The 11,202-nt window shown below is 40.9% G+C and overlaps 1 protein-coding gene across 1 annotated transcript; it reads left to right on the top strand.

Moving 5' to 3' along the window:
- The first annotated feature begins 910 nt into the window (after positions 1-910).
- prkg1l (protein kinase cGMP-dependent 1, like) lies at positions 911-10,715 on the top strand. The gene is made up of 19 exons (XM_078285231.1): positions 911-1,100; positions 1,197-1,320; positions 1,542-1,708; positions 2,907-3,020; positions 4,849-4,954; positions 5,268-5,331; positions 5,656-5,733; positions 5,905-5,999; positions 6,427-6,492; positions 6,617-6,694; positions 6,795-6,891; positions 7,005-7,144; positions 7,254-7,343; positions 7,571-7,712; positions 7,800-7,963; positions 8,063-8,185; positions 9,879-9,941; positions 10,034-10,100; positions 10,268-10,715. Exons 1-19 carry the CDS (start codon positions 911-913, stop codon positions 10,361-10,363), a joined length of 2,064 nt encoding a protein of 687 aa, XP_078141357.1. The 3' UTR covers positions 10,364-10,715.
- Positions 10,716-11,202: the final 487 nt, after the last annotated feature.

The raw sequence follows: 11,202 nt of genomic DNA, 5'->3' as shown, positions 1-11,202 counted from the left end.
TTTATAATAACCATATCGTACCTCATAGCGTTTTTATATCTTATAGTATCACTATAATACTCCTATAGGGACTTAATTTTCCTTAAGTATCTTTCTAAAATGTATTATAGGATTACTATAGTTGTTTTTCTTCAGAGAGAGAGCAAGAGAGACAAAGAGACACGCAGAGAGAGTTATTAAAATGAACGTATCTGTAATGCATTTACACAAGCATACCCTGGAAGTCATCAACCTATCATCTGCTGATAATAAGACGCTGGGAAATAAAACAGCTGTGGGAGCGGAGAACAAGCCTCTAGACCAGACTCAAAGAAAGGTTTCACGTTGTTTTTTTTTCCTGAAGTGGAAGCAGTGTGATGGGGTTCAGGGATGAGTAGGCTATATATATCTTTCCTAATTCAGTCAGCTTCCAAAAACAAATTTGCTTTATCTTTAGGATAGTGATCTCATCAAACAATTTTCAATAGCCTATAAAGATCTGAAGATCAATTTAAGACAGTGTTGTTATGTAAACCAATCTCCTCCTCCTACCAGTTCCAACAATTTGTCCAACAACCTGTTAAGCAAAAAAAAAAATCCCACTGAATGTACAAAATATTAGGGACACTTACTCTTTCATGAAGTGAACTGATGAGGTGAATCCAGGTAAAAGCCATTATCCCTTATTGATTTCCCTTATTAAATCTAACCCAATCACGAAGGAGATAAGATGATGTTGATAAAGAGAAGCAGACGAGTTAGAGAAGGATTTTAATGCTTTGAGACAACTGAGATGTGGATTGTGCACAAGGGGCTGCAACTCAATACCAGGAAGATGTTCCTATGGACCACTGTGTGTGTGTTCTTGTGTGTGTCTGTCTGTCTGTGTGAGAGAGAGGTCTTTACCTGTCTCACCTGGTGTTTCCAGGTAATGGGCACACTTCGAGACCTCCAGTTCGCCCTGCAGCTTAAGATTGAGGAGCTCCGCCAGAGGGACACTCTCATCGATGAGCTAGAGCTGGAGCTGGACACCAAGGATGAACTCATCCGGAGACTGCAGGAAGAGCTGGACCGCTACAGAGCCACCGTCTCGCTCCCGGGACCCTCTGCAGTCGGTGCCGGTACACAGTGGTTTTATGTGTCCGATTTTACAGCATCAATAGGCCGAATGTGTCCTAAACGTGAATTACTTATGTGTTTTCCTGTGTTCTTCCCAGGGTGCTCGGCTCAAGGCGAGGAGCAGCAGAGAGCCAAAAGGAAGACGATCACCTCTGAACCCTGCACCCTGGACCCGGCGACTCTCATGGTGATTTCCCACCGAAGCTGCGACAAAAGCCCAGAGTAAGAGCACACAGCGGTTTTCACCTCAGCTCCCACTGACAAAATGTGTTTCCAAAACCCTCAAGGCTCATCAAGTGGCTCCTGCGTGACTCAGAATAAATAAAGATTTCTATTCATTTTCAAACACAGTATGGCACTTCACTCAAGGCTGCAGATTCTTTGCTGTTAAATGTCAGTTACATCAGTAGTCCTAATGGAGTGTCCTACATTTCCGCCCCCAGGTCGCAGAGGCTGATTCAGGCGGCATTGCTGAAGAATGACTTGTTGAAGAACCTCGACGGTGGGCAAATCAGAGCCATCATGGCCTGTGTGTATCCCACCAACATCAGCCAGGGCTGCTGTGTCGTTCAGGAGGGAACCAACGGGGCTCTGGCCTATGTTTTAGAGGGTAAAACATTTTCTTCTTATAATTACTGACATTTATCTTGCCCGAGGACATTTGTTAACATTTCACCAAGATGACCACGGTTGAGGAACAGTCAGTTCAAATGATTATTTTTATTACGTAGCGTATATCACCCTTCTTACTCCTGGCTCACGATTCGATTAGACAGTAATCTCCAATGACACCGCTCTCAGACACAGTGATGTGAGAATGACCTGTTTGGACAAGGAAAGGAGAGGCACTTGGAGGAATAACAAGTGGCACACATTGTTGTTTTGTGTTGAAATGTCATGTTGATACAAGAGACAGGAGAAAAGAGGTCTGCTTTGGCCTGGTTTTTGAAATGCTCGCAGAGTTCATCAATGCTTGATTGTCTTCAGGAATCTTGCCTGAATATGTGATGTGACAGCTAATGGAGAGTGGCTGCTCTGTAGTTTTCTCTTGTCATCCTAACCAGTGAGATGTGATATCCACCTTGAGGTTATCTGCTGTTCCTACCTGGGTTGGTGCCATGCATGAATTTAATTGAGAATGCATGGTAAATTCCAATTCTGTTCCTGGAGCTGGAATTGGAATTGGAATTGGAATGTCACTCAGCTCTAAGGAAACACAATAGGAATTGAATTGGAATGACAGGAAAAAGAACTGAATTCCATTAAATTCCATGAAATTCTACTTCTAAGAGAGGTTGTCTTGACTTGCTAAACATTATAAATCAAACATTATGAATCAAATAAAAGACAGTTCAACAAATCAAATACATTCAATCATAATGTATGGATTACGATTACATGTTATGCATCAAATACCACCTGAAAGGTTCCTTTAACATTCTATGATATCCAGTATTGATAATGTATAACACTATCTGTAATCTCAGATATGTAGTAAGAAAAAAAAAAAAGGAATTTCACAGAATTTCATTGAATTAAATTAAACTTCCAAGAAATTCCAATTCTGTTTCCAGTAGGTTTTTTCAAATTCCAATTCCAATTCCTTGATGAGTTGATTCATGAATTGACCCCAGCCCTGGTTCCTATGGTAAATCTCAGACAGCTGAAGGTTCTTGACAATAATTAACACCATGCTATAAATATGACACAGAAACACACACTCACAGTTGTGTGTTTTCACACATGCATGTACAGAATGGTTCTACATATTCCATATTTACTGCACTGAGTATGTGTGTTGATTACAGAGGGGAGGTTGGATGTGACAAAGGATGGCCAGAAGCTGCTCACAATTGAACCAGAAAGCCTGTTTGGAGAGCTGACACTCCTGTACAGCTATACCCATCCCTACACTGTATCAGGTATCAAAACATTGTGTTGGCTCCTTGGTTTTATAATTGCATGCTGGCATCACTGACGGGAACAAGATACAAATCTGTCACATTGAAATACTTGTGCAGTTTCAATGTGATTGGTTTGATTTGGTGAGGATATAAATAATTCTTGTTTAAGAGAATATCACAGAAGGGCAGATTTCTGACTAGTGGTCCTAGAAGGAAGACGTCAGTTGAATTTGAAATCAAAAAGCCTTTTGAGATCTTAGACAACACCACAGCTTCAAACGCTCCTCTCTGAGATGTGGGGAATTAAAAACACACTCTGCTTTAGTGCATAACCCAGCCGTCTGACGGCCACGTCTCCTCCCAGCTCCACTACATAACTACTTCAACTCTGAGATGGATATTGAATTTTCCAAAACATTTTCAAACAACATTTTGAAAAACACTTTGCATTCAAGAAACCCTTTTCATGGTTAGACCCTGACCTACCAAATACATTTCAGAAGTAAGAAATTGTGATATTCCTTAGAAAATAGAAAGTGTGCTATCGTCTCCCTCCAGCATCTGATCTCAGAGTCCTGTGGGAAAACTCTCGCAGCCACTGCTACGTGCATCTGACCTGGTTTCACAAATAAATAGGCTGTGGAAATGGTCAGGATCAGTTCAAATTGAAAAATCAGTTTATTCTGCCTTGTCTTTCTCTAACTCTTTCAATTCTTTTTCTTCCTTCTACTTTCCTTTTTATTGTATATTGTGTGTGTTTACCTTGCAACCAATCAGCCTCTCCAATTTACTGTTCTGCAGTATATATATATATATATATATATATATATCTGCTCTCCTTTTGCAGCAACAATTCTCAATTCATGTCGGCGGTCTGTTGTCTTTTGTTCCGCGTCCATTTCTGTCAACCCTTCTCCTGGAACTGTTCAGGGCCACTGTTCCTTTATCTCTTTCCTGACCTGAAATTACTTTTTTCATTGTTGCCATCTGAGAGCATCAATAAGGCTTTTTCTCCTGTGGTCTGTCTCATACTGACAGTGATAAAGGCACAGATGGAAGCGAGGCTTCGTCATCCGTTCATGCAAGTTTATGGTTACACAGGATATTCTACAGAAAATGTCAGAATATTTTCACTTTCACCCCGATGTCTTACTTACTAACAACATTCTGCACAGCTTTCAGATGAAAATGTAAAGCACTGTCTGTGAATTATGTGTGTTATCTCATGTTGTGTATGTTGATTAGCAGCAGATAACGTGAAAAACCCAAAAAATTGATAGGGCATAACCAATGGGGAATTGAGATATTAGGATGGTACTGCACTATATTGTAGGATGGTGGATGTAATTAGACTGTCCAGAGGACACCTTCTTCCATTTGCCGGAAGCTCCAGTGAATCAATCAATATGGGTCATTATTAATTTACAACACCCTCTTTCAAGCTCTATTATGAAGCAACAGGGTAATAATAGGTAAGGAAATCAGATTGGATTTAAATTAAAAGTCTTCCTCTGTAAAGAAAATTAGCTCTAGCAGAGTTTTGTTATTCTACATGATGAGCATTCCTAATGCGGCTTTGGCCTGCAAACTGTCTAGTCTTTTACCACAAGGCTGTAGCCGACCCCGTCCACTCCTCCTCTAATATTGTGCTTTGTACCACAGTGAACCGTCAGCCAGTCTAGGCTTCTGTTGTGTTTTACAGTGGAAGTACGGCACTGTCCTCACACAATGCCTCTGTCATTGACAGGCCTTTCAATACTTGCCTTTTGATTATGTCTCCACCTGAGCTCCAATGTCATTTACACAGCCTTTGTCATTTCCTCTGCCTCTCTCTTCTGCTGTGCAGCACTAACAGACAGCAAGCTGTGGGTTATTGACCGCAAGAGCTTCCAGACCGTACTTATGCAGAATGGTCTCAGCAGCCTATCTCATTCAATGGAGCTGCTTAGCAGGTGAACACCAGACCAATGCACTTGATTTGACAAGCAACAGGCCCACTAAGCTGCTTTGTACTCTAGCATCTGCACCACAGTAGCTGAAGTGTCATGTTGCCGGTCAGTCAACTTGCTGCTGCATTTAGGCCTTGCACACTCGATAGTCCGGTTTCGTTTCAGTGGCCACAGTGTCAGCAGTCAATGATACAATTTTGCACGTTCTGAATATGCTCAGTCACCCAAGAATTCACAGAAACATCAAATCAAACCATTTTTCAAATGGGCCTGGATGAAACCTTAGAATATCTTCTTTGTACCTGTGTGTCTACAGCGTTCCCTTCCTGCAGTCGTTGCCAGAGGATGTCATCATGAAAATGTCTGATCTCATGGAGGAGGTGCAGATTAAGTATTGAAAACCAGAAGCACAAATTCTGTAACCAACGCACATTCATCAAACAGAATCCAGCCAATAGATTATCGAATGTAAACATGACTGTTTACATGCAGTCCCCCTGCATTTTCTATTTTCAGCTTACAACTCAGTTTGTGCTGTGATAGAATCTTAATGATTCTCAGTAAGAATTAATCCTTCATGTTGGTAGCTGCCTAGCTTTATGTCAGTAGCACACCTAGTTCTTTTCTTGGCTTTCCTTTCATCCTCATCTTTTCCATATTTCTCTCCTGTTTGCCCCTCCATCTCTCATTTCTGTGTTTCATAGACACACTACACTGAGGGTGACTACATCATTCGACAAGGGGCCACGGGAGACACCTTTTACATCATTAGTAAAGGCCAGGTAAGGTTTTATATGCCTGCAGCGCAGGTGGAATGTGGCTTTCAGAGAAAAAGCTTTAGAATGTGGAGGACAAAATGTCAATGCAACTTTTGAAATTGCTTGATGGTGATAATTGACTTCAGTGCTCTTGCACATTGCTCTCCACCATTACCGCTCTCTCTACTTTCCTAGGTGAGAGTGACAGAGAAGAAGCCAGGCCACGAAGAGCCTCTAGTCCTTTCTAAGCTTTCCGAGAGACAATGGTTTGGAGAAAAAGCTCTGTGGGGGTAAGGAGAAAATAATGTACTTTCAGTGGATGTTATCAAGGAAATATTACAGTGGGGGTATAATAGGTTTTATTGCGTGGAATCCATAACTACTGAGCTTCTCCTAAGCAATTTTGTTCTGGAGAGGATGCATTTTCTAACTGACAGTAACCCGATATATTTTTTTGTGTTATGTATTTACTTTTCAGAACATTTCCCTCATAAACAACCATAATGAAGGGACTGTGGGTGCTCCTCCATGCAAATTCAGAAAGGCACCTGTACATGTACATCTTCATGTAGACCACAGACACACAGCATTCAGAAAATGCACAATTTCTTTAGGAAAACGTGTCATTTGTGCCAGCATGATAGCAGCGTTTTGCATTAGTGTCTTTATATTGTGTGTGACCTTCTTATGTCATCAGTGTCTTCACTCTGTCTTTAGAGAAGATGTGCGGACTGTGAATGTGATTGCTGCTGGTGAAGTTACATGCTTGGTAATAGACAGAGAGTAAGTGACTAAATTATGTTAGTTCACTGCATAGAAAATGCATTTGATTATGATGCTTGACTTTGGTCCAGGAATTTTAATCACATTCCTTTCAGATGTCTGAGGCTCTGTTTCTGTTTTTCAGGACCTTCAAAAATATCATCGGCAGTTTGGTGGATGGGAGCCATGATGTGCAGCAAAGCAATGAATGGAGTCGAGTCGAGTAAGGAGCGTTAGAGTGCTGTTTTGGAAAACTACTAAGAGTTATTTGCACCTATAGAAAACAGTGGGTGCCAGCTCACCCCTCTTTCCCCTGTGAGCAGGACAGAAAAGGATCCTACGCTCCTCTCAGCTACGAACTTAAGCGATTTCCAGGTTATTTGCAATCTGGGAGTTGGGGAGTTTGGTCACGTAGACCTGGTGAGTGCTGATCTCGTAGCAGCTCATACACAATGGCATAGATTCCCAGTGGTACCTTCTTCTTAAGATTCTATGTTTCTATAATGTAATCTATTGATTTCCACGTCTTTCAGGTGCAGCTAAAGAGCAACGGCAAGTGTCCCTTCGCCATGAGGGTCCTTAGGAAGAAGCTGATCCTTAACAATGCTCAGCAAGAGCACATCCTGAGAGAGAGACACGTCCTAATGGAGGCTCAGTGTCCATTCATAGTCAGGTGTCCATTCTCCAGCCGTAATCTAATCCTGATTATGATGATTATATAACATGTTTATGGTTTAAAAACAGGTTTTTTATATGTTGCATGTCACCTTTCTTGATCCCAGGCTACACCGAACTTTTAGAGATGCCAAGTGCCTGTACATGCTGACAGAGGCTTGTCTTGGTGGAGATCTGTGGAGTCTGCTGAAAGACAGGTAGGTATTGTTGGTCTAATAGAAATAAAAGGTAAAAATACACTTTTTTCTCCATAGTGATGAAATATTTATTGTCCAACTGATGTGTTTTGGCTGTGCTTTCACCAGAGTGCAATTTTGAGAGTTTATCTGACTTGGGACTGTGTCCCAACCTTCCATTCACCCACATCACACATTAGTTTTGATACATTCGCTCAGTTCAGCAATAGGTGACCTTGGTGTTTCAGAGGATCCTTTGACGACTGCAGCACCCGGTTCTACACCGCCTGTGTTGTCGAGGCGCTGAACTTCCTTCACTGTCATGATGTCATCTATAGAGACCTCAAGCCTGAAAACGTTGTCCTGGACGAGCACGGATATGCCAAATTGGTACGACAACTTTATAGCTTATTTTAAATACACTGAGGATTTTATGCATTGGCAAGGCTGTAATGGAAGTCAATTGAATTTTTGTAGACGGGCTCCAGATGTGCGAAAAAGGTGGAGATGGGTAAGAAAACCTGGACGTTCTGCGGCACGCTGGGCTACATGGCCCCCGAAATCATCCTGAACAAAGGCCACAGTGTGGCTACAGACTTCTGGTCACTGGGCGTCTTTGTGTTTGAACTTTTAAGTGGAGGGTAAGATGTGCAGTTTTTTTTCCTACCATATGTTTTTTGCTCATTTCTCCACTCCTCTCCAGAGAAGTGATGATGCTCGTCTCATTTTTCCCTCTCCAGTCTCCCATTTAGTGGCTCCGACCCGATGAAGATTTTCACTGCAACTATCCGTGGCATCGATCAGATCAACTTCCCGAAAACCATCAGCAAAAGTGCCTCCAGTCTCATAAAGAAACTGTGCAGGTGTTGTAAACAGGGCCGGATTAAATGGATAGATTACACTAGGCAGACTGTATCCCCCCCCCCCACGCACATTTTGATATTTGGTAAACAAACAAAATGACTTTTAACCGGCACTCGCCACTATACGTTTTAAAATGTTGCGCCAGTATGCTCTCTCAGATTCCACTTGCTGTACTAAATTTGAATCTACTCGTGGATTTTTATTTCCAAACGATGACAGACTGAACACAGCACTGCGATGGTCCATAGAATTTTCATGTTCATGTAAGCGACTGGAACAGTTTTTCAGTCATTAAATCCGGTGGTAAATGCAGTGTCTCTTTTACTGAACAACTTGCAGCAATAACAGAATACAGAGCCAGTAGACGGCGAGTATACTAACCATTCTCTCGACAGAATTTCTCCATTTAGTTTTTTCCTAAAGAAATGTTCCTTAGTTAAGCTTCGGTTAGTGTCTCCATATTTTCTCAGTGATGCAGAAAAATCCCCAATATTTTGACAGGGTTTGATTGATGCAAAGTACTCACGCATTATGTCGTCAATTGTGTTCCACTTTGCAGGGTCAGATGAATAGCTTGCTATCACCCTGTCTGGGTCCAGAGGTTCTGTGAAAAAAACGTTTGGCTCATGTTCTCCCATAGTCTTGTCCTGTGATGTTGATGCTGATGTTGTTGTTGATGCGTTGTCCATCCTTGTTGCTTGTGGTGGTGTTTTTGTGTCGTTGTAGAGGAATCATCCTCGGTATCTGTCAAAGTTGCGACCCGCTGCTGCTCTACTGCTAATGTAACAGGGCTAAAATCACCTGCCTCTGCCGCCGAGTCGTCGGGTGCAGCGGAGCCTCCTCCTCCTCCTCCGCAGCGGAGGGTCTTGCAGTTGCAGCCGGTAATTGAGGCTGGCTTGTGGGCTTTGAAGGGCCCGAGAGAAACTTGTGTAAAGCCCCTCTCTGTCGTTTTCTTTCTTCCTCTTCGTTTTTCTTTTTTTTGCGCTTTGCTGCACCTGAAAGCATACCGAAAAGCTGCTAACAGTTAGCCTATATGTCGCTGCTGCTAACATACAGTGATGATCTCCACTGAACCGGAAATACTTTTTCCCGCACATTTGGCGCTAATGTAACGTTGTGTATGTTTAAAAAAAAAAAAAATGAATAAATAAATAAAAAATAAATAAAAATTGAAATAAAGTTTTAGATCGGATTTTTATATTTTTAAAATATTTTAAAATAAATATGTTAAACATTATTTAATGTAGGCGGTTGATGTTACCCCTCTGTCTGGGCCCCCTAGTGGCAAGGAGGCCCTAGGCATGTACCTAGAATGCCTGTGCGTAGATCCGGCCCTGGTTGTAAACACGAGCTACACTGGATCATCATTCAGCGCCACCATGAATTATAACATCAAAGTTAATGATAATTGTTCAAATACTGAATGCTTTGCCAAACTGTTACATAAAAAGCACAACAAGCACAATGTAATTGCCTTTCCACCCACCCCCCACCCTTTAATCCCCCTCTTCCATCAACTATCCCCCTCCCCCACCTCAGAAAGGAAGAAAAAGTCTCATTAAAAATAATGCATTTGTTATTAGACATGACCCATACAAGAAGAGCATTTAATACAACCTCTTTAATGATAAAATCACATTTTTATTAATTCATGATTTATTTGTGAGATCTCTCTTACTCTCTATCACCAAGGAGCAATCCCTCGGAGAGACTGGGGAGTCAGAGAAACGGGGCCAAGGACATCCAGAAGCACAAGTAAGATGAAAGATTTATTATATTGGAGGAAAATACCGAGGCTGTGCTTGGACACAATGTGTTACAGGCTGTGATAATGTGTTTCTATTCAGATGGTTTGAAGGATTCAACTGGGAAGGACTGTGTAAAGGCACATTAAACCCTCCAATCATTCCCAAAGTAAGACAAAGGTTCAGCTTCATTTATTATATTTGTCTAATGATCATTCTTATTACACTGAGTAGACTTAATCTGCTTTGTTGCTGACTACATACTACATGCTATGCATAATGCTATGCATTGTTTTGGCGGACTGATATTCATTCTTCAGTTACATTGTCTTTCAGTTCAAGCATCCCTTGGAGAGCAGCACATTTGATCATTATACTGAACATTTTGAAGGCACACCAGAGCAACGGACAAGCTGGGACAAGGACTTCTGATGGATCAGATGTGATCTGGTCCATCAGACTGTGAACTGCAAATGAACTGCAAATGAACTGAAGAGAAACTGTCAAACAATGCTTCATGTGTCCAAAATTCACTCGGTTTAGTCTTATAAATAATTCCTAGGTTACTGCCATCAGTGATGTAGTGGTAAATAAAACAGTGGGTGAACTATGAGATCCAGTCATTGACCATCATAAGGCAAACCACCACCATTATACACAAAAATTAATTATGTTTTCAAATTCAGGCCTTTTGTCCTTAAAATACCAGCTCTACATATAACCTACATCAGTTTGATATTACTTAGTATGATGTGTAGTATGAATTTACAAAACAGATTTATGTGAGGCTGGTAAACTGAGTTAAGGTGGATTCATCCTCAACTGCATTCCTGATTGTCATATTTTGTTGGCTATGTGAAAGAGCTGCTTATTGTGCTGAGTAAGCTTTTGATTTCAAAACTCTACAAATGTGTATATATATATATATATATATATATATATATATATATATGTATATATATACACACACAGTATATATATCTATATATATATAGATATATATATAAAAACTCAAGACATGAAAAGCTCAGTGGTATTACTGCAGTTTGTAACTTCTCAATAAACAAATATATCTCACTGCCTTTGCTTTCTGCTTTGAACACACTAGAAATCTCAAAGATCCTCTGCATTCTGTGGAGTGAGAAAGTTTTTTTTCTATTGAAAATCAGTTGTTTCTCAGCGGTTTTATTTGGAGTTTTCTTAATTGCACAGTTATTCTTGAATGTTTGATTGCTCTGCTCAAATGTATAAGGATAGTTAGAAAGTGACGT

The sequence above is a fragment of the Centroberyx gerrardi genome, chromosome 8 (assembly GCF_048128805.1).
Source record: "Centroberyx gerrardi isolate f3 chromosome 8, fCenGer3.hap1.cur.20231027, whole genome shotgun sequence".
In the NCBI taxonomy this organism is placed as follows: Eukaryota; Metazoa; Chordata; class Actinopteri; order Beryciformes; family Berycidae; genus Centroberyx; species Centroberyx gerrardi.
This window is presented reverse-complemented; position numbering and strand designations above follow the sequence as displayed.

Coding starts and splice junctions, on each gene's coding strand:
- prkg1l (XM_078285231.1), top strand. CDS start 911: ATGGGCACACTTCGAGACCTCCAGTTCGCCCTGCAGCTTAAGATTGAG. Junction 6,695..6,794: donor AATGAATGGAGTCGAGTCGA/GTAAGGAGCGTT, acceptor CCCTGTGAGCAG/GACAGAAAAGGATCCTACGC. Junction 8,186..9,878: donor CTCATAAAGAAACTGTGCAG/GTGTTGTAAACA, acceptor TCTATCACCAAG/GAGCAATCCCTCGGAGAGAC.